The sequence below is a fragment of the Geotrypetes seraphini genome, chromosome 10, assembly GCF_902459505.1.
Source record: "Geotrypetes seraphini chromosome 10, aGeoSer1.1, whole genome shotgun sequence".
Taxonomy (NCBI): Eukaryota; Metazoa; Chordata; class Amphibia; order Gymnophiona; family Dermophiidae; genus Geotrypetes; species Geotrypetes seraphini.
The window spans coordinates 96243420-96267008 of record NC_047093.1 but is presented as its reverse complement, the minus strand read 5'-3'; the positions used below and the strand labels follow the sequence as shown (position 1 = coordinate 96267008).

Here is a 23589-nt window from a genome sequence, read left to right as displayed (position 1 = left end):
ACTGAAATTGCACAGCCTTCACTTCCTTCTAAACAGGGATAGAAACCTTAACACCCGAATGAAGCAAACATCTTCGAATGGCATGATCAGTCCTTTTTGACAGCAAATGCAGTGTAAACCCTCTCTACCATCTATTTTTCAGTCTCCCCTTTCTTTAAAAAGGTCCATGTGTGAACCGTGTGGAAAGATTGATCACTTTTTTCTTCTTTTTACAAGCTTTGGATATCCCCCAAACACCAACCAACTAAACAGACTGAAACAAATAGTCCATCCTGTTCACTTGGTAATGTACACCAATAACATCTCCTAATAGCATACACTTTATGCACCATCTGGTTTATGTACTAAATAAACTGGGTGTAGTTGAAATTGCTTCAGTTAAGACTTACTTTATAGATCTCTGACAAAAGAAAAGGACTGGCCATTCACAGCACTCTAGAACAACATTTAAAGAGAAGATGACTTTTCAGTTTAGTACAGGGGTCTCAAAGTCCCTCCATGAGGGCCGCAATCCAGTCGGGGTTTCAGGATTTCCCCAATGAATATGCATGAGATCTATGTGCATGCACTGCTTTCAATGCATATTCATTGGGGAAATCCTGAAAACCAGACTGGATTGTGGCCCTCAAGGAAGGACTTTGAGACCCCTGGTTTAGTAGGAGTATTCCAATTTCAACAGAGAGTATCAGGGCATATAGAAACAGAAACAAATGTGGGAGGTGTTAGCAAAAAAGGAGGTGGCCACTTGAGCCATCCAGTCTGCACTAGAGAGTTGCACGGGGACAGAAATCCCAACCGCCAGGATCCTCTCCGTCCCCACCCATCCCCGCCAGGATCCTCTCCGTCCCCACCCATCCCTGCAAGGAATTACGTCCATCCCCGCCCGTCCCCATAAAAAGCAGCAATTACTTCTGACAGGATCATCAATTCCACAGTTTCTTTTGTGTTTGCGCTGCTGTTTTCCTTGTGGAATCTCTTTGTTTTCTGTTCAGGTAATTAACTTTTAAAACCCCCTCTTTTACTAAGGCTGACGTGTCCATTATATTAAATGGACGAACCCTGCTTCCAAAGCCTTCTATCCCCGTGGGAGTCCCGTGGGCCAGAGGGGAGTCCCCGTGGGAGTCCTATGGGTTAGGGGGGATTCCCACGGGACCCACGGGATTCCTGCGATCCCCGTTCCCGTGCAGACCTCTAGTCTGCACTTTAAATTTGAGTTTAATTCAGTTTGAATCCACAGCCAATTTTGCGCGCAAGGATTTACACCAACTCTGATATAAATCCCTGTGCCTAAATTATATGTAGATCCCTCAAATTATATAACACTACATGCAAATCCTAGAAATGCCCCTGACGTGCCGATGCCCTGTTTTGCATCCATGGGGCATAACAACTATAAAGATAGGTGCTTAAATTCCAATTATTGCCAATCAGTGCTGATAAATGTTAGCACCCAATTATTGGCGCCAATTAGCTTGTTAAGCAATACAATGCATGTACAAGTTGGACATATGCAATTTTTAACATAAGAACATAAGAAATGCCTCCGCTGGGTCAGACCTGAGGTCCATCACGCCCAGCAGTCCACTCAAGCGGCGGCCCAACAGGTCCAGGACCTGTGCAGTAAACCTCTATCTATACCCCTCTATCCCCTTTTCCAGCAGGAATTTGTCCAATCCTTTCTTAAACCCCAGTACCGTACTCTGCCCTATAACGTCCTCTGGAAGCGCATTCCAAGTGTCCACCACACATTGTGTAAAGAAGAACTTCCTAGCATTCGTTTTGTCTATAGAATGTATAAAATGAGTTAAACGATTATTATTATGAGTGAAGTGCGCTCAGTGCTCCTGCTCACCAATCAACTTAAAATTGGTCCAATGTCTGGAGAAACATCACCGCATCATAGACTCCTCAACTGCCATTCCTCAACTCAAGTCAAGTTTCAATGTCCTTCTTCAGGAGGAATGAGATCTACCATGGTGGCAGATTTGCATTAAACGTGCCCCACATGCTAGTCTCCAGAGACTAATCGGCAAAAGATACCAAACAATCAATATGACATAGAAACATGATGGCAGATAAAGGCCAAATGGCCTATCTAGTCTGCCCATCCACAGTAACCATTATCTCTTTCTCTCTCTGAGAAATCCCACGTACCTATCCCAGGCCCTTTTGAATTCAGACACAGTCTCTGTCTCCACCACCTCTTCTGGGAGACTGTTCCATGCATCTACCACCCTTTCTGTAAAAAAGTACACTCAAACCTCGGTTTGCGAGTAACGCGGTTTGCGAGTGTTTTGCAAGACGAGCAAAACATTCTCGCAAATCTTGTCTCGCAAATCGAGCATTGATTCGATTTGCGAGCACCCCCCCCCCCAAGAACCGGCATCGCTCCCCCTCCCCTGCCCGAATAGCATTCAGCCTTACCCCCATCTGGCACCGGCATGCAGCCCACAAGACATGCTGGTGAAAGAAGTTCCTGCCTCTTGCCTGGGTCTTGAGCATCTGCGCATGCTCAAGGCCATCTGGTTCTCACTCTCTACATGAATCCCATATGTACATGTAGCAAAGTTTGAAAAAAAATGTTACGTTTTGATGTGGTGAATTGATGTTTTGTCTTTCCATTTAAATATATTAAGTAATTTGATAAAAAGCATTTGATACACTCACTGTTGTGCAATGATTGAGAACTTGAGCCGTTTTCAAAGGTGGGCTTTTTAGTTCACTGACAGGGTGTTTTTACCTTGTAACGGTTCTCTGAGCACATTATAAGTGTGATTTAGTAAATGTTGAATATTTTGTTATATGCCCAGAGTGTATTCATTTGATCTATTTATAGTATTGGGTTTATAGTGTGATTTATCCCCATTTTGTTTTGGGAATCCAGAAAAAGGAGGACAGATTCAGATATCAGGGTTTTAGGTCCAGTGATTGAATGGAAATAAAACATGGATACCCCAATTCATCCTCTGTTTTCTAGAGTCATATGGTCATCCCAAAACCAACAGGTTCTCCTGTGAGTAGAAAACATAGTAATGGTCTAATTTGTCAATAGAAAATATGTCTGAGTTGAAATATGTATCCTGCTAGAGCTGGTCTTAGACATGGATGGCCAAGGAATTTGGGAGGGATCCCCCATGACTACCAGGCTGCATCTTGCTCAGCTTCCAGCAGATTGTGGATCTCTCTGGCCAGGGGTCCAAGGGTAATAGTGCTAAGTTAGACCCCCTAACACCACGACATATCTATATTTTGCACATTGTAGAAGGAAGTGCATTTCTTTTTAATTTTTTTGATATTGTACTACATGCAAGGGCTAGCAGGCTGACTTCTTGGAGTTTCCATTACATATCACTGTATGGTTTGTGGTAACTTTTATTCTGTATATAGCACTTTTCTTCTCTGTGCATCACCGAGGTATTCTGTTAGTATGAAGTTTTCAGGTAGTCATTTGGCCCTTTCTATATTTCAATGGAGCTTTAAAATCTAAACACCTAGACGGCTTGATAGGCGGTATGTCAAAATAAAAATAAACTTTAAACTTGATAAACTATATACTGTATATACTTGAATATAAACTGAGGTACTATTTTTGATCACCTTTTTAGGGAAAAAATGGCAACTCAAATATAAACTGAAGGTTTATAATCTGCCATTCCTCCCTTGTGATGCCCTACCACCCTATCTCCCAGTAGTCTTATCCCTCCACCATCACTGCAAGCTCCCCCAAACTGACAGACTTTTGCTGCCATGGTCAATGCATGCCTGTAACCCCTGCCCACACTCCAACTTCTATTAGAATGTTTAGTGCTCCCTCCCTCCCCCCCCCCACCTCAGGCCTACCGTGAGTTCATGGTGGTCTAGCAGTGCATTGGGGCAGGAGCAATTCCCACTCGCTCCTGCCCATTCTTCCTCCACAGTAAAAATTGCCACCAAGACTTCCAATCTTGCAAGAGGGAAGGGAGGCCTGTCAGCTGATGATGAAATCTGGGTCTTGGAGAGAGGTGTGAGCCTCCCTCTCTCCAAGACCCAGATTCCATTGTCAGCAGATATGCCCCAACACTCCCTCTCCCCAGATAGGTTCCCTCTCAAATCCCCCTCTCCCCAAACTGCAACCACTCCCCTACCCCTTCCAAAACATGTTTTTCTCCTTTCCCTCCATGTTAACTTCACATGGACTCTCCCCCCCTATCCATGTTACCCTCCAACTATGATGCCCACTAAGGAATATGTAGCTGAAGAAGACTGGGCTTCTTTTCAGGTTGCTACCTGGCTAAATGCAGAGGCAGTCCGGCTGAGTCACAGGGTCCATGGCAGCACTATGATCCTGGGGAGGGAGGCAGAAGCAATAGAGGGGCCTAATGGGCCCCCTTTCTCTGGCTCCGGCCTCTGCCCTGAGTGCCTGATGTGCCAGGGGTGGATCCATGGCTGAAGAAGGCTTGGGGGATGGGCTTCTCTTCCTCCCCCAGGTAATCCAGCTTGTCATCCAGCTCCTTCTCCTCAGCCACTTACCACCCCCCCCTACTGATGCCCTGATGTTCTGGTGGGGGAGAGGAAGGATTTGTGCTGCTACTGGTGCTGTTGCAGCAGCTGGTGTTGTGGGAGGAGAAGAGGCTGCAGTAGATGTTCCTGGCCGCATTCCCTCCTCCTCCTTACCATCCTCCCTGGCAGCAGCTGAAAACTCGGACACATGCTGATGGTCTGCAAGTAGGGAGAAAACGAGACATCAGTATGGGCAGACATGTGACGTGGACAAGAGGTCATAGCTTAAAACTGAATGGCAGCAGGTTCAGGACAAATGTCAGGAAGTTCTATTTCACACAAAGAGTGGTGGGCGCTTGGAATGCTCTCCCAGAGGAGGTGGTGGCAGAAAATACTGTGCTGGGTTTCAAACGCAAGTTGGATGCACACCTTCTTGCAGATCATATTGAGGGATACGGGAAATCCGGGTCTCCAAAAAGGAGCACCTAAATGGGCCTCCGAGTGTGCAGATTGCCAGACTAGATGGACCTTGGTCTGATCCGGTGAAGGCGTTTCTTATGTCAAGCAGCAGATACATGGTTGACATAGCTGCAGTCTAACACAGACCGTTTCCTTTCTAGTTTCATTTTTATTAATAGATTGTCATAGCATCTAAGTACTTTACAATATAAATAAATGGGGGAGAAAATGAAATCTAGAGGGTGAAAGGGAGTTGAAGATAAGATAAAGAAGAAAAAATAAATCAATAGGAAAGAAAGCAAGAGAAAAAAGAGATGTGGGGATTGTCTGAAGAGACTGTCCAGGCTACCCAAACAGGATGGAAGAAGGTCTAATTTAAAAGCATCTGTAAATAAGATGGCTGTTAGATCAGTTTTCAATTTTTGTAAGGATGAACTATAGGGATTCATGTTAACATCAAAGGTCCTAGAGGAATACTTGTCAACATCCCAGAGGCCTGAGTTATCAGAATGGTGGGTCTTAAGTCAAAGATGGAGAGAGAGAAAGTATCGTGCAGGGCAGGACCCCCTCCCCAGACAATAGGTAAGAGGTTGAAAAAAGGAATGTGTGCCACATAGCCCAAAATGTTAGCTTGGCAGAAGTCCCACCACATTCCTAGTGTGATAATAGGTAATGCTTGTATGGATATATGTTATATTGTTTTGCCTCTGGGAAGTATGTATGCCTCCCACACCAGCCAGTGTTCCAGGCCCAACTATTGCCAATATCTCCCTCTCCAAAGCATTGAGCTGGAGTTTGCCACTGGACTCTATGCTGCTACTTGTTCAGCCCTCTTCCAGACTTTCCACCCACATAAGCCACCACAGTTTTGGGGGGGGGGTTGTGCGTGTGTAGGGGGGGGGTTATGCCTCCATTTCATGGTGTTGATGGTAAACAACATTTATCTCATTGCAGATCTAGTGCCAGATAGCAAGCTAACCTTTAAAGAAAGCTTTTGATCACTGACCACATTTCTCTCCTTTTAGCACAAATGTTCTGGGTGATGGTGAAGAACATACCTGTGGAACTGGACAACATGCAACAGATGTGTGTTCCCTTTGACATGGATAACCTGGACATACAGATGATTCAACTGGACATACTGGCCTCACTTGTGTATGCTGGACACTACAGACCTATATTTTCCCATAGCCAGGCCCAGCCTGTACCTTGCTGTCTGTAAACACCTGCAGCCTTTGCAATGCTAACGTGTTTGTCTCCATTCCCTGCTGGGAGGATATTTCTCCAAGGTTCTGCTGAACTGTTATCAGTGCTGTATGACTTCAGGCACCCTGGAAAGCCATAACACTTTTATAATGAGCAAGGATCCCTGCAGGACGATGTGGGTGTAGCGAGATGAGAGAACTTGGTACCAAAACATTTGCTCCCTGTCTCTGAACCAAGTTATGGGAACCAAGCAGCTGGATTGTTGAAAGGTCACCTTTGTCAACTTTCAGCATACAAGGACACCATCTCGAAGATGCACAGAATTGTAAAACCACTAATTAGCATCTACAGCTCTCAGCGCTGGAGAAAGAAAGAAAGTTCACCAAGAATTCTCTGTTTCTGCAAGGCCCCCCCTCCCTTACTGGGGAGGGGGGGATGGAGATGAGAGAGGCGTGGACTGAGAGGAAGAGTTAGGTAATTCGGGGATGTACTTTTTGGAACAAAGGAAGAATTTCTCTGTATAAAAAACACGTGCATTCTAGTTAAAGCCAGAGAGATTCACTTACTTATGCTACGGGGAACTGCTAGCCCCCTGCTAAGCATATGGGTGCAAATTCTTCTCTCCATTGCATATTCTGAACTGACAATACATTTTTCTGCTATGCCTTTGCTGCTGTACTTTTGTAAGTTTTTATACTAACAATAAACGAATATTGTCTGTTTTGGAAGATACAATGCTGTCTTGTAGTTATTCCAATGAGGTAAACAAAGCAGCCTTTACTTCACCTTTCTAACATGTTCTGTCCTTCCTCATTCTGAATGCAGGTGACCATGCTTATCCCCTTTGAGATTGGTTCATGACCCCCATTGTGTATCCCCAGAGGCCACCCACCCGTCCGTCCACCGCTGCTGCCTGCCAGTCTGCCTCCCTGCCACGCCGATTCAAACCCTGGGCCACCACCACTGCTTCTTGCCTTCTTCCTGACGTCAATTTTGACGTCAGAGAGGAAGTTCGGGCCAGCCAAGCAGCGATTGGCTGGCCCGGAACTTCCTTTCTGATGTCAAAATTGACGTCGGGAAGAAGGCAAGGAGCAGCGGTGGCGTCCCAGAGTTTAAATCGACGCGGCAGGGAGGGAAAGTGATCGCCCGTCTTGGTGTCCCCGCGCACAGCTTCGGGATGCTGTCCCTGAAAACAGGACATTTCGGTGTCCCGAAGCAGTGGGTCAGGACAACAGGACGGTCAGTCCGAAACGGGACTGTCCCGTTGAAAACGAGACGTATGGTCACCTTATCCTTACAGCACCTCTTGTTGTACACCGTCTTGAACTGAAAAAGTATGATGGGATATAAATAAAGCTATTATGATTATTATTATTATTACAACAAGGGAGAGGAAACATATTATTATTACAACAAGGGAGAGGAAACATATTATTACAATAAGGGAGAGGAAACATATTCTTCACTTTACTATTTCTGTTGTTCATGCTTACTCCCCTCTTGCCTATACTACCTGTACTGTCCTTTCTTCCCTCTCTCTAAACCCTTATGATCTATGATATACATTTCCCACATGCCGACATGCTCCTTATCATATCCTCCTTGTCCCTGCTCAGTCCCAGACCTTCATGTTGCTATACAAGCGCATCATTGTTGTGCAGTTCTTGGTGGCCTGGAAGTGGCTCCTACTCCAAATTATAAATAGGTGAGAGTGCAGTATATTGGTAAGACTTGTGATCTTTGATGTGTGCTATGACCTAATTCCATATACATTGTACTATTGCAGTTGCTTCTGCTTGCTTTCCTCTTATCTGCATTGTCATCTCTTCCCTTCCCATAACACTCCTGTCTCCTCTCCCTTTGTCCGCCAAGCTTGTAACCCAATCTAGTTCAAGTTGCTGTGTTTGTGACTGGGGAGGAGGGGGTGTCTTCTCTTTCCCCATGCCAGCTCCACCCTCTTCCCTAAGCAGTCCCTGTGATCAGTGTTCTACATTCCCAATATGTTGATATGCTCTTATCCCTGTTCAAGTGTGCCAGACCTATATATTCATATGGCTATGTAAGGGCATCCTCATTCTACAGTTCTTGGTGTCATGATGGTGGCTGCTGCTCCGTATAACCGATGACGTTCAGGTGCAGGTGATTTGGTCTAATGGACTCCAAGAGTATATTGGTGATGCGTGTCCCAGCTGCTTCTGCTTACTCCCTTCCTCAAGTAGACTGGACCTTCATTTGGACATACAGGGGAATTTATCATTCAATAGGAGTGTATCACCCGCCTGCCTGTGTTCCTAGTATCAATCTCATCTACTTCCAGCTGTGGAATATTGTCATCCTGTGTCACAGCTGCAATCTGCTTTCCTGGACTGTGGGGCTATGCCATGTTTGGGGGTGGCTAGGAGCTAAGGGAAGTGGGTAGGAGCCAGGGGAATTGGGTAAGAGCACCAGCTGACCTGTATTTGCTCACATGTGATCCTGGACTAAAACTACAAAACAAATATCACACAAAGGACCCAATGCCAGGCTGAGAAACAGACACAGGACATCCATATAATCAAATGCAAATATTAACTTTAATAAAATCTGTTTTACAATGCAAAAAATATAAAATAAACTAAAAAAAAGGGGGGTAAGTAAAGGTACAATTTAAAAAATGGGGAAGGCTAAATATGGAAAAGAGAGGAACAGAACTAAAAAGGACTATTTACAAATGTTATGGGGGAGGGGACCCCTAAGAGCAAAGTGAGCTGCCTCAGGAGGGGGGTCAGAGTACTAACGTTGGAAGGGGTCTGGCTCTTAGGATGGAGCATGGCCTTGGGCAGCTAAAAGGCTCGTTATGCCATGCTTCATCCTGTCCATACACCCTTCTAGCGTCAGTAGTTGGAAGCATTTAACTTATAACCCCCTCACCCTAAGCAATCCAAGTAACTCCCTAAGCCCCTACTTGTCCTGATGTCTGTTAATTTTAAATTGTAAGCTCTACTGAGCAGGGACCATCTCTTAAATATGTTATTGAACAGCGCTATGTATGCCTATCAGCACTTTAGAAATGTTAAATAGTACTTAGTAGCCAGCCCGGAAGTCCAGCAGCCACCTGACCAAGAGAGATCCAGAGGAAGGGTGATATCTGGGGACTGGGTGAAGGTGGACTAGACAACAAAACAAAGGGTTTAAAGGCTGACAAAGTCTGTAAGTTATAGGTTCTGAAAATCTGGGTTACAAATTAAGGTTGCACAGGTCAACACATCATTTTCATTAGAGTTAACGGGTGGATTTTGTAGTATTTTTCATGCTGATTTCAAATCTGTTTAGTTATTCACTGGCACGTCACATTTTTGTAATGAGGCTCATTATATATAATTATAAATGTTAATTGGGCGATATATCATGTGTTTATAGGATAAACGTATAAGGAGGGTAAACGACAGTTGTCTTTTTTTTATATACTACAGACGGTGGTTAATATCAGTCTTTATCATGCCAAGACATTGTACTAATCATCCAGATAGTTTCTGTTACATCTGTGGTTTGTTCACGATGAAAGCATAACATCGCCCAATTACCATAGATCTGAAGAATGTATACAAATTGTACTTTGGCCGTCCACTGGGTGTCCAGGATAAGTCTTGGGCTCCACAATCATCTGTACCGGTTGTTCCAATGGACTTCGTAACTGGATCAATCAATGAAAGGCAGCTATGTCATTTGCAATCTCAATGATATGGAGGAAACCGCGAGACCATATTAAAGATTGCTACTTTTGCCTTGTGAACGCAAGTGGATTCTCAGCTAAAACTAAGCACAAAATTATATATCCTACTCTGTATTCTGCTATTAGGCCTGTTCCTCATGATGACTCACTGCCTGTCCCTGTACCTCTACAAGATGGATTTGCTTATGTGGAACATGATGAGGAATGTGATGATGCAGCAGCTGGTCACAATCCAGAATTATCTAATACTGATGATGTGAATGATGAAGATTCAGAACCAGAGACCTTTACACAAACTGAGCTCAATGATCTTATTTGTGATCTAAATCTTTCAAAAGAAAAAACAGAACTTCTTGCTTCAAGGCTTAAGCAAAAGCACTTGTTTGCAAAAGATGCTAATATAACTCATTACAGAAAAAGGAATCATAACCTAACAACATTCTTCACTGTAAATGGCTCATTGTGCATTTGTCATGACATCAACGGGCTCTTCAATAGTTTGTCACAACTGCATTGTCCAGATGAATGGAGTCTCTTCATTGATTCTTCACAGAGAAGCTTGAAGCCAGTATTACTGCACAACATAGAATCACCAATCATCTCATAAAAATGCTAAACCAATAGATGTGTCTTAACCATTTGATCTGAACTTTACATAAGATAACTCAGAATGAATTATGACTGGGAGGGAATTCCACAGTCGAGGAACTGCTGCAAAAAAGGCAGACTTCGGAGTAGATGCTAGAAGTACCAAATGAACAGCAGGTAAGGCAAATTGGTGAACAGTCAATGAATGTAAACTATGAGAAAGCTTATAGGGAACTAATAATTTCCCTAGTCTGGTTGACCCGATTGTAATAACATAGTAACATAGTAGATGATGGCAGATAAAGACCAGAATGGTCCATCCAGTCTGCCCAACCCGATTCAATTAAAAAAAATTTTTTTTTTTTTTCTTCTTAGCTATTTCTGGGCAAGAATCCAAAGCTTTACCCGGTACTGTGCTTGGGTTCCAACTGCTGAAATCTCTGTTAAGACTTACCCTAGCCCATCTACACCCTCCCAGCCATTGAAGCCCTCCCCAGCCCATCCTCCACCAAATGGCCATACACAGACACAGACCGTGCAAGTCTGCCCAGTACTGGCCTAGTTCAATATTTAATATTATTTTCTGATTCTAAATCTTCTGTGTTCATCCCACGCTTCTTTGAACTCAGTCACAGTTTTACTCTCCACCACCGCTCTCGGGAGCACATTCCAGGCATCCACTACCCTCTCCATAAAGTAGAATTTCCTAACATTGCCCCTGAATCTACCACCCCTCAACCTCAAATTCTGTCCTCTGGTTTTACCATTTTCCTTTCTCTGGAAAAGATTTTGTTCTACGTTAATACCCTTCAAGTATTTGAATGTCTGAATCATATCTCCCCTGTCTCTCCTTTCCTCTAAGGTATACCGTATTTTCACGCATATAACGCGCGCGTTATACACGATTTTTACAAACCGAGTATAATCATGCGCGTTATATTCGTGTGTGCGTTATCCCCCTTTTTTTTTTTACATAGTTCCCCCCCCCCCCGATTCACTCCGCAGAACCGCTCGCAACCCCACCCCGAAGGACCGCTCGCGCTCGAACACGCACCCCCACCCCGAAGGACCGCTCGCGCTCGAACACGCACCCCCACCCCGAAGGACTGCTCGCACCCCCACAGCCTCCCCACCCCTCCATCATGTAGAAGCTGCCTACCGTCGTCCTGCTGCTTCCTCTGCCGGCGGTCCTGCCCCTTCTCTTAGCCCTGCGTCTACGCTGCTTCCTCTTCCGGCGGTCCCGCTCTTTCTCTGACGTAGAGAGTGGTAGACAACTGGAACGCTCTTCCAGAGTCTGTTATAGGGGGAAACACCCTCCAGGGATTCAAGAGAAAGTTGGACAAGTTCCTGCTAAACTGGAACGTACACAGGTGAGACTGGACTCATTTAGAGCATTGGTCTTTGACCTGAGGGCTGCCGCGTGAGCGGACTGCTGGGCAGGATGGACCGCTGGTCTGACCCAGCAGCAGCAATTCTTGTTATCATCAATATTGTTAAAAATTGTTTATAGTAATTGAACTAATACTTAAAACGCATAATAATAAGCCTATGTAAATAGTTTAAATAAAACCCGTTTAATTTATTAGCCAGACTTGTTCACAGCCATCTTTTTCGGATTGTTCCTGGGGGTGTAGAGGAGGGTGATCCATCTGCTAATCCTTCTTTTCCCCAGGTGGAGGTGCAGAGCATCAAACAAGTGAGGAACGAAAAGAAACTGTCTTTGGAGGGTCTCCAGCCAATTTGAACCCAACCCAGAGCTGCCCTGAGGGGGGCATTGCACTAACTTAAGTCCACATTTTCATGCCTTTTAGGGGAGTGTTCAATTATGCCAGCCAAAGGCTGATGTGAATGCTCATGCCTACTGGCATTTAGATATGTAAATTCAAATATTTTATAAACTGCTCCTAAATGTGGGACATGCCCCTGACCCACCTAGGCTCCTTCCCTGGCCACACCCCATTTGGAGTTTCACACTATAAGAAAAAGGCAAAGATAACGTGTGCCAATTAATACTTAAGGCCAATTATTAATGATTAGTGCCAATTAAGCCAACTAGTTTATCTGTGTAACTGACCCTATTCTATAGCTGAACACCCAATTACGTGCTTAACTTTGGATGCCATTTATAGAAACAACCTTAGACACAGTAGAAAAATGGATGATGGATCACAAACTAAAACTAAATTCTGAAAAAACAAAATTCCTTTTGCTCGAAAAAGCCCAAACTCCTACCATCACTGAACTGAAAATCAAAAATACCAAATACCCAATACAACCCGAATTAAAACTCCTAGGAGTTACGATAGACAGATGTTGCACAATGCAGCCCCAGATCAACAAAACAACCCAGAAAGCTTTTCTAACCATGAGAAATCTCCGTAAAATCAGAAAATTCTTTGACCAAGCACAATTTAGACTAATCATCCAATCCCTAGTCTTAGGTCTGCTGGATTATTGCAACTCCCTATATCTTCCTTGTCCAGCCACTATGATAAAACAACTCCAGACCATACAAAACACCGCCCTCAGATTGATCTACTCACTCAAAAAATATGATCACATAACAACTGCCTTCTTAGACTCTCACTGGTTACCCATACAAGCACGAATCCAATTCAAATTCCACTGCCTGATATTCAAAGCATTACACGGCTCTTCCCCCTCCTATCTAAACAACCGCTTAAACCAAATTTCCACCTCAAGACACAGAAGAACCTCGAACCCTTTCGCCTTCCCCCCACTCAAAGGCACACAACGCAAGAAAATGTTTGACAACCTTCTGGCAACACAAGCAGCAAAAATCAACCATTCCATCTCTAATCTTATGACAATATCAGACAACTTCAAAACATTCAGAAAAGAAATCAAAACCCTGCTTTTCAAAAAATTCATCCAAATATCTTAACCCCTCCTCTTTTACCTCCAGAAGATTCACCTACCTTCAGATAACCTTCTCCCAAATTACCCACCTTAACACCTTCCAATTAAACAAATACCATAAATAGATTGTAACCTACCCTCTCTAACTACATTCCATATGTATTTTTCATATAGTTCTTCACTGTCAGTTTAATTTCCATCCTATAAGTTCACATAGAATTTTTCTTTTTTCAACCATCTTTATTTTCTCTTCTTTATTAATTTCCAGGTACTTTAGTTAGATTGTGAGCCTTCGGGACAGTAAGGGAATTTTTTAAGTACCTTCTTACTTCTCATTTATAATCTTAATGTATATTTTCTTCAAACCGCTTAGAACCTAACGGATGTAGCGGTATATAAGAAATAAATTACATTACATTACATTTATAGAATTTGAGGGTTACTGCTGGGATGTAGCTGGGCATTGAATATGGACATCACCATATTCAGCTGTGGTATTTGGATAACAATCTGGTTAACTTAGAACTGCAAAAAAATGTCCTAAGTTAACTGTGTTGTTATCTGGGTACCGCCTTTGAATACTGGAAGTGCCCAGGTAACTCCCACAGTCTGCCAAGTACCCAGATATGTATTGCCAATACCAGGATAGGAGCCAGCACTGACATGACGTAGTGAGACCCAGAAACCTGTTACAAGCACAATGCCAGCTGCAAGAAACCCTGAGAGAACATGTAACCCAGCTCCACAGGAAGAACATCTCTAAACCCACCAGAGACTTTTCCATTCTATGGAAAAAGAGACCAACTGATTTTCACAACAAAATTCAGATTTCTGACCAACTGACTTTCCCGCCAAAATTCAAATTAGTGGACTGCCCTGTTCCCAATCAGGTCAGGGAACTCACTATTTACAAAAGAAAAACTGCAGAACTCAAAGCATACCCTGAAGAAAGCCACAGCATGGTGGCTGAAACATCGGTTTCTACCTGACAAGACTCAGCGAGACCCGGAAACCTGTTAACAAGCACAATGCCAGGTGCAGAAACCCTGAGAGAATATCCAAATCCAGGTTCTTGCACTGCCCAGGTCTGGTTCAGTTGGTAACAGCCAGAGCTTAAAGAAATGTTGTCTGCTGCAGCTCATAGCTGAATATTGCCCTGATAGTTTTATGTAGTATTTGTGTATATAAAACAAGCAAATTATTTCATGGTTTCTGCAGATGGGCAGACTAGATGAGCCATTTGGCCTTTATCTGCCGTCATGTTTCTAAACACCTGCATACTTGGCAGGCTTTGTTGCATTTTATTCACACATCGTTAAACTGACAGGAAAATGAAATCATCATCCTGAAATCAACAGCTGCTCAATTGGATTTTTTTTTCTTTTTGGGAGATAATGTACATAAGTGGAACTTGTCTTTTTTTAAGCTTTGACCTTTTTACAGCTGATTCTATATTAAACAATACTAAGCATCATGACCAATGGATTCCTTTGCTGACATCAGTCTGATACTAAACATCAATGTGCATTTGAAAGGCAATTCCATGCTATACTATTCCAGACATTCCATGCTATACCACACTTAGCATATATTATCATTCACAGGTATGTATTGTACTGCCATATTTCTGCCGTACCATGTACTGTCATGCATTCTAATGCACCAGAATGCTCTGTTATGAACTGCCTTACCATGTTTCATACTGTCAAGCACTATAATTACATTACATTATATTAGTGATTTATATTCCGCCGTTACCTTGAGGTTCAAGGCGGATTACAAAAAGGACCTATCTGGCCATTTCCAGAGGAATTATAGAATAATTAGGGAGTAGTCAACTCGATTCATAGAAATGAGGTAGTTCTTGTGGCATTAGGTTGTTTTAGAGAGTAGGGAGGCGTTAGGTTGGTTTTGATTGTTGGGTATCAGGGATTTTTTAAATAGTATGGTTTTTATTTCTTTTCTAAATGTTCTGTAGTCAGGGGTCGTTATCAGCAAAGTAGAGAGTTGGCGGCCTAATCTCGCTGCTTGTGTGGCCAGGAGGCCATTATACAGCCTTTTCCGTTTGACTTCTCTGATTGGTGGGTATGTGAATGGAGCGTGGGTTCTCCTTTGTCTGGTTGAGGTGGTTCGGATTAGACGGTTGTTTAGGTATATTGGGCTGTTTCTGTTCATGGTTTTAAATAGAAGACAGTAGAACTTGAATTGTATTCTTGCTTGAATTGGTAGCCAGTATGAATGGAGGTACGCCTCGGTGATCTGGTCAAGCTCTATTAGTTACCGCAATGTCACACCAAACTCATATCATCACCTCCCCATGCTGTATGACAGTGTTTTTCAACCTTTTTTGTGCAAAGGCACACTTGTTTCATGAAAAAAATCACGAGGCACACCACCATTAGAAAATGTTAAAAAATTTAACTCTGTGCCTATATTGACTATATATAAAGTAATTCTCTTGAATAGGAATCAAATAAACACAAAGAAAGTATTTTATAATTACTTTATTATGAAATATTAAGTAAACAGAATAGTGAAAAATTATAAAATACTTTATTCAGTGCGAAACCTGGGCCTGTTTGGCTGAACACAAAGCTGATATTCTGGCTGGAATCGAAGAAAGACACACACGTAGCTCTTCGTCAACAGCTCTCAGTCTCTCTCTGTATTTGGTTTTTATAGCATACAAAAATAGACAAATATACCCTCCATCCTTTTTATTAAACCACAATAGCAGTTTTTAGCGCAGGGAGCTGCGCTGAATGCCCAGCGCTGCTCTTGACGCTCATAGGCTCCCTGCGCTAAAAACCACTATTGCGGTTTAGTAAAAGGGGACCATATTGTAAAATATAGACAGCAGATATAAATTCAGAACTGTGCATAGTAAGTGAAGGGAAGTTTTCATCTCTGGGAATTTACCCAGTAAACTATTAAGTTATTTGGGCAAATTCCTTTGAAAACTGTGGTAATACTGCCTCCACTTTGCTAAATTTAAAATAAAATCATTTTTCCTACCTTGTCTGGTGATTTCTGGTTGCACTTTCTTCTTCTGACTGTGCATCCAATCTTTCTTCCCTTCTATCAGCCTGTATGCTTTCTCTCCTCCACACCTCATTCCCTCCCCCAACTTTTTCTTCCTCTCTCCCTGACCTTTCTTTCTTTTTTTCTGTTTCTCTTCTTTCCTTCTGTTTCCCTGCCTGCCCCCTTTCTTTCTTTCTCCCTGCCGTTCCCCAAGCCACTGCCACTGCCGCTGCCATTGGGGAACAGGACCCACCAATGGATAACAGGCCCCAAAGCCGACGCATGCTCTCCCTGACGTCAATTCTGCAATCGGAGAGGAAGTTCCGCCCAGCCAGGCAGCGATTGGCTGGCCCGAACTTCCTCTCCGACTGCAGAATTGACGTCGGGGAGAAGAAGACTTATCGGCTCGATAGATTAGATCGCCAAGACAAAGTGAGTCCTGGGTGATCGACTCACTTTGCCTTGGCGAGCTACTGGCACCCCTGCCTCGGGCCCCCTGTCAGCTCCGGGCCCCTGAATGCAGGACTGGTAGTACTGCCCTGATGGCGGCCCTGCGGCACCCTAGGCAACATCTCGCGGCACACTAGAGCGGTTGAAAAACACTGCTGTATGAGACCTTGTCCCGTCATACCCTATTAAGTATTGCCATGCTTTTGACTACTATCATGTTCCCCTATATATTGTCCTATCATGTAATGATCTAAAATGTACTATCATACTCTAAACTAAACCTTAAGTTTGTATACCTTTTGACAGCACCTTTGGTGTTTTCTTGATTGCAGTGTGTTGTTCCTTGTTCTTGCTGCATATTTTGTGTATATTTTATATTTTATGTATATCTAAATAAACGCTTTCATTTAAAAAAAAAAAAAAGTTTGTATACCGCATCATCTCCATAAAGATAGAGCTCGGCATGGTTTACAGGTAATTCACTAAATGAGGGAAGGACATAATAAGAAATTAGAGGTTATGAAGAGGATAGCTAGCTTTACATTTTAAATAGACAGCTTTACGTTTTGGAGAAAAGCCAGACTTTCAGATGCTTTCGGAATAATTGGAATGAGCCTAGGTTCAGCAGCGGGGCAGGGAGGTTATTTCAAGAATTTGAAGAAAAGGGATTTCCCTGATTTCCCTGCATACATGACGCCTTTTAACGAGGGGAAAGATAGTTTGAGTTTGTGGGTGGATCTGGTAGTGTCAGGTCTCGAAGAATTCCAAGATAGTGGGAGAATGCCATGTAGGATCTTGAAAGTTAGGCAAGTACATTTAAAGTGAATCCTAGAAATCACCAAAAGCCAGTGAAGTACTACATCACTATACCCTGTTCTACCTTATTATATACATCCTGTTATGTTTTATTATGTATGTAAACTTATAACCCATTCTGAGCTCTTCTGGGAGGACAGGATATAAATCCAAATAAATAAATGGCCTCCTGTATGGCCCCCATCCTCCCCAATACATCCTGGATTCCAGAGCCAGATGCATCTGTAGCAGCAACTGCACCGGTCCCTGGAACCCTCAGAGACTGAGCTCTCTGTGTTGGAGAGGGTGGGAGAAGATGCAGAAGGCATGGCCCTCTGGTCCAGACCTCAAAAGCCCCTCCTGAGGGGCAGAGTAGTCGGGCAAAAGGAAATGGGTGGGGTCAGGGGAGGTATCCTCTTCATCTTTTTCTTCTGTCTCTTCCTTTTTCTCCTCCTCTTCCCCTCTTTCTGTCTCACCTTCTTCCTCTTCTCTCTCACTCTCCTCCTCCTCCTGAACAGGGCCAGTCCCTGCACCAGCTCCAGGGGGTGCTACCATCACTGCCCGAGCTAGAAAGGAAGGAAACAGAGAAATAGGTTAGTCAGGTACTCTGTCACCTATACATTTGATCATGTCCTAATCTTTATTTTTTTATTACAAATAAGTATATACATGAGCACTTATCCAATAGCTGGCATAGAAGTGCATATGAGGTGGAGAGGGTCTATGAGATGGACTCCTTACTTACCTACCTGGGCATGCAGTTCCTCCTGCACCCCCCTGGAGGAATTCCGACTCATGCAGCCATAGGAGCTGGGCCCGTTTCCCGAGGACTTCCGCCTATATGGAAAGAGAGAGGGGGTAAGTTAAGTGCAGGTACATGACATTACATTTCTCCCTCCATATTCGCGGTTTCGATTATTCACGGTTTTTAGCTTCCTGGCTCCTCCCCCCAAATTACATCAGCTTACATAGAGAAATCGCTGATTCCAAGCGTTTACAGAGAAAATCGCTGATTCCCAGCACTTTCTTCACTGTGTTTTGCCTCTCCTTCAGGAACAGACCAGGTCTCCCACCATGTTTTCTTTTAATATATATATTTTTATTACCATCACAGCAACAATGATACCACTAACAATGTACATATACTTACAGCTCTAGGGAAGAACGTCTTTTTGTTGAATCTCCTGACCAGTCTCTTCCAGGCCTTCCTGTGTTCTCCTCTGACCTGGAAGGACAAAGTATTTATGTTCCTTTTTCAGGAACAGAATGGCTAAGAGCCTGGAGTTGCTGTAGCCAAAGTTAGGATGCCTTTTTGCTGACATTTATTTATTTAGCCAATTTTCTAGCCCATCCTCCCCGAAGAGCCCAGAACGGGTTACAATTTTACATACATAGTGAAAGGATAGCAACAAAGTTACAAATTTACACATAGCAAACATACAGAACAATCGATAAGGCAATAACGATGGCACAGATTAAGTCCCCGCATCGATGTCATCATGATGTCATAATGTACCGATGAAGACGGCTTCATCGGTGATTGGCGCGATTCTGTAAAGGGTGAACAAAGAGAAAGGCACCCCAATAAGGACACCAACATGCCTAAATTAAAATGGGCACTCTAAGAGCTATTAGCCATCACTCAGTGCGATTCTGCAAAGTGCGCCTATATTTTGCATTATCACACTGAGTGGCACCTTATTTGGTGCTGATTTTTTAGGCGTCATTTGGCCCAAAGATCCCATGACTTAGGGAGTATTCTGGTCAAAAGATTTCACTTTCATTTTTACTGCTTGTCCCTTCCTCCTCACACTTAGGCCCTCTTTTACTAAGGTGCGTTAACCGATTAGCGTGCTAATTGAGTTAGCGCATACTAAATACTAACATGTGCACAAAGGTTTTTCACCACCTAAACTGTACTGTCTCTTCAGCTTTTTGCAGCCCAAATTCATGAACTTGCATTTTTTATTATTTATAGAAGACTAAATAAACAATCAATAAAATTCTTGTACAGAAAAGCTCAACCCATGCATAATATATTACAATACATTTAATCAAGTCAAAGGTAAATGAAACATGAGTTTAACCTAAAGTCCACTATATAGAAGAGGGTGGATCAGAAAATTAAATACCAATAAATCAAAGGGATTATAATGAAAGGTCAGTGAAGTCCTTCTAATTAAATCTCATATAGTACCTTCAACAACAGAAGACAAATGAGGAGCAGGAATCAAAGATTTTTTGCCACCAAAAAATTGGTTAGATGTAAAGGATTGAAAAATATATAACATACAGATTTGTATTTCAAAATACACTTACAAGAAAATTTTAAGAAATGCAATGCTCCTAACTGTAATACTCCAGGTTTTAACAAAAGAAATTGGTTTTTCTTTTTTTTGCATCTCTCTTAAGACATCAGGAAAAACATTTATTTTTTAAATCAAAAAACTTCTTATAATGATGATGAAAGAACATTCTCAACAACCACTCTTTATCGGAGATTAAACCATTGTAGCTGGTGTTACAATTCCTGGATCTGAACGCTCCAATATATTAGAAACATCCAGAGTTTCCATTTCTTAGCATTAAATCTTAGCTGCCAAATTTCAGACCATTCCTCTAGTTTTGCTAGATCGTTCCTCATGTTATTCACACCATCAGGGGTGTCTACTCTATTGCAGATTTTGGTATCATTCGCAAAGAGGCAAATCTTACCAGAAAGCCCTTCAGCAATATCATTTACAAAAATATTAAAAAGAACAGGCCCAAGAACCGAACTTGATGCACACCAGTGGTAACATCCCTTTCCTCAGAGCGATCTCCATTGACCACTACCCTCTGTTGCCTTCCACTCAACCAGTTCCTGACCCAGTCCGTCACTTAGACACCTGCGTGGAACACTGTCAAAGGCTTTGCTAAAATCTAAATACACCACAAATAGCATTCTCCCTCTATTCAATTCTCTGGTCACACAGTCAAAGAAATTGATGAGATTTGTCTGAATAGACCTACCTCTAGTGAATCCATATTGCCTCAGATCCTGTAATCCATGGGATTCCAGAAACTTCACTATTCTCCGCTTTAAAAAAGAGATTCCTTTAATTTACTTATCAAAAAAGTCGGACGTTTGGGTCTGTAGTTCCCTACCTCTTTCTTACTTCCACTTTTGTGGAGAGGGACCACATCCACCTTTCTCTAGTCCTCTGGTACCACCACCTACTCTAGAGAAGCGTTGAAAAAGTCAGCCAGCGGAGCCACCAGAACTTCCCTAAGTTCCTCTACTATTTATTTATTTATTTATTTTAATTTCTATCTCGTTCTCCCGGAAGCTCAGAACGGGTTACAAGCAGACATTCACAATAGTTTGAAAACAGACTAGTCATGTCAACAAATAGGTTACAGTAGACCAGTGGTTCCCAAACTTGTCCTGGGGGACCCCCAGGGCCAGTCAGATTTTCAAGATATCCCTAATGAATATGCATGAGAGAGATTTGCATATAATGGAAGTGACAGGTATGCAAATCTCTCTCATGCATATTCATTAGGGATATCTTGAAAACCTGACTGGCTGGGGGTCCCCCAGGACAGGTTTGGGAACCACTGCAGTAGACAATAACAGAGCTAATTCTAGAGACCAGACTGGTCATAGCAAAGAGTACTAGGAAAAGTATTTACTATGCTTGGATGTACACCATCTGGCCCCATCGCTTTGTCTCACCTGTAGTTGGGATCTTACAAGAAAACCATCAAGAGATTGAGAATGATTCAAAATACAGCTATACATAAATCTTTGACTTTAAAAAATCTGAACATATTACACATTATAATTTAAAAAAACTGCATTGGTTACCGGTAGAAGCCAGAATAATATTTAAATTTGGATGTTTGAGTTACAAAACTTTGTTTGGTATTGCTCCCACTTATTTATTGAATCATTTTGTTTTACCGGCAAAAGTTCTTCATACACGTGGAAATACTCTTTTTTCATTTCCGACTTTGAAGGATGTCACTTTAAAAGATTTCTTGATAAAACTATCTTTTCAGGCCGGGGTTTGGAACAAAACTAAGGGCTCCTTTTACTAAGCTACGTTAGGGCATTAACGCGCGGAATAGCGCGCGCTACAATGCTGCGCGCGCTAGACGCCAACGCCAGCATTGAGTTGGCGTTAGTTCTAGCCATGTAGCGCGGGGTTAGCACGTGCTAATCTGCTGCGCACCTTAGTAAAAGGAGCCCTAATTGTTTTGTTTCTGAACACATTTTCTTATCATATATTTAGGAGATCATTGAAGACCTTTATTTGACAAATTTGTTTAACTATTCTAACTATGTTCTCAAGCTAATGTAGATGTACTTTTCGTTGCGTTTTTTAGCAGTTTCTCTTGATGCTCTGAATTGCAAGATACTGCGGGATACAAACAAAGTTATTAGTAGTAATAGTAGTAGTACACTTCCCCCTCCCCATTCGCGGTTTCAGTAATCGCGATTTCACATATTCGCGATTTTTTGGAGAGGGGAAAAAAAAAAAAAATAAAACATGCTCAAGTCTTCCCCCCGGCATCCTGGCCTTAACTGGTGGTCTAGCGGGCTTTCGGGGCAAGAGCGATCTTCCTACACTCCTGCCCCATGCAGATTGCCATTAGGAAATAGCTATAGGGAGTTACCATCGTAGTCTCGAGAGACTACGGGAACTCACAGCAGCCATTTCCTAATGGCGATCTGCACATGGCAGGAGCGTAGGAAGATCGCTCCTGCCCTGAAAGCCCGCTAGACCACCAGGTAAGGCTGGGAAGGCGGGAGGGAGGTGGGGGTGGGTCAGAGCCGGATATGCGCGGTTTTTCGCCATTCGCGGTCCGGCTCTGCCCCTATCCCCCGCGAATCCAGAGGGAGAAGTAGCGTCGCCGAAAATGTAAATGTAGCTATGCCAAAAAAAAAAAAAAAATGTGTAACTTCGCTGTAATGTACAGTCTCTTCATCTGTTAACCGCATAGAACTTCCATGGTAATGCGGTATACAAAAATAAAGTTAGTAGTAGTAGTAGTAGTAGAGCTAGCAACTGGAACACAGTCCTCTGAAAATCATTCAGAGTCTACCATGTTTCCATTCCTATTTGCATGTCATAGTAGATGACGGCAGATAAAGACCCGAATGGTCCATCTAGTCTGCCCAACCTGATTCAATCTAAAAATTTGTTCTTGTTTTTTTTTTATTATTTTTTCTCCTTAGCTATTTCTGGGCAAGAATCTAAAGCTCTGCCCGGTACTGTTCTTAGGTTCCAACTACTGAAGTCTCCATCAAAGCTCACTCCAGTCCATCTACACCAGGGGTGTCAAAGTCCCTCCTTGAGGGCTGCAATGCAGTCGGGTTTTCAGGATTTTCCCAATGAATATGCATGAGATCTATTAGCACACATTGAAAGAAGTGCATGCAAATAGATCTCAGGCATATTCATTGGGGAAATCCTGAAAACCCGACTGGATTGCAGCCCTCGAGGAGGGACTTTGACACCCCTGATCTAAACCCTCCCAGCCATTGAAGCCCTCCCCAGCCCATCCTCCCCAAACGGCCATATACTGACACAAAACGTGTAAGTCTGCCCAGTACTGGCCCTGGTTCTTCAATATTTACTATTATTTTCTGATTCTAGATCATCTGTGTTCATCCCGTGCTTTTTTGAACTCCGTCACCGTTTTCCTCTCCACCACCTCTCTCGGGAGCACATTCCAGGCATCCATCACCCTTTCCGTAAAGAAGAATTTCCTTACATTGCTCTTGAGTTTCCCACCCCTCAACCTCAAATTATGTCCTCTGGTTTTACCATTTTCCTTTCTCTGGAAAAGATTTTGTTCTACATTAATACCGTTCAAGAATTTGAACATCTGAATCATATCTCCCCTGTCCCCTGTTCCCATGTCTTCTGTAGTCCTGTTCCCAGCGCTTCAGTCTGTGAAAATGGAACAGAAATATCTGTTAAGCAATTCAGCCTTATCTTTATCAGCTT

At 42.9% G+C, this 23589-nt stretch overlaps 2 protein-coding genes across 2 annotated transcripts in view; both read right to left on the bottom strand.

Annotated features, from left to right (window-relative positions):
- The window catches only part of ENTPD2 (ectonucleoside triphosphate diphosphohydrolase 2), a 169638-nt gene that overhangs the window by 125515 nt on the left and 20534 nt on the right, over positions 1–23589 (bottom strand). The window lies entirely within an intron of this gene.
- Positions 17526–18543, bottom strand: LOC117367423 (protein FAM9A-like). Its single transcript, XM_033959939.1, has 2 exons — positions 18336–18543; positions 17526–18156 (listed from the first exon to the last, which is right to left on the bottom strand). The coding sequence occupies exons 1-2, from the start codon at positions 18385–18387 to the stop codon at positions 17867–17869; spliced, it is 342 nt and encodes a 113-aa protein (XP_033815830.1). The 5' UTR covers positions 18388–18543; the 3' UTR covers positions 17526–17866.

What these genes read in the sequence shown, in the direction of transcription:
- LOC117367423 (XM_033959939.1), bottom strand. Translation starts at nt 18,387, where the DNA reads ATGAGTCGGAATTCCTCCAGGGGGGTGCAGGAGGAACTGCATGCCCAG. An exon ending in GGAACTGCATGCCCAGGTAG is followed by an intron (nt 18,157 to 18,335) that starts GTAAGTAAGGAG and finishes CTTCCTTTCTAG; the next exon opens with CTCGGGCAGTGATGGTAGCA.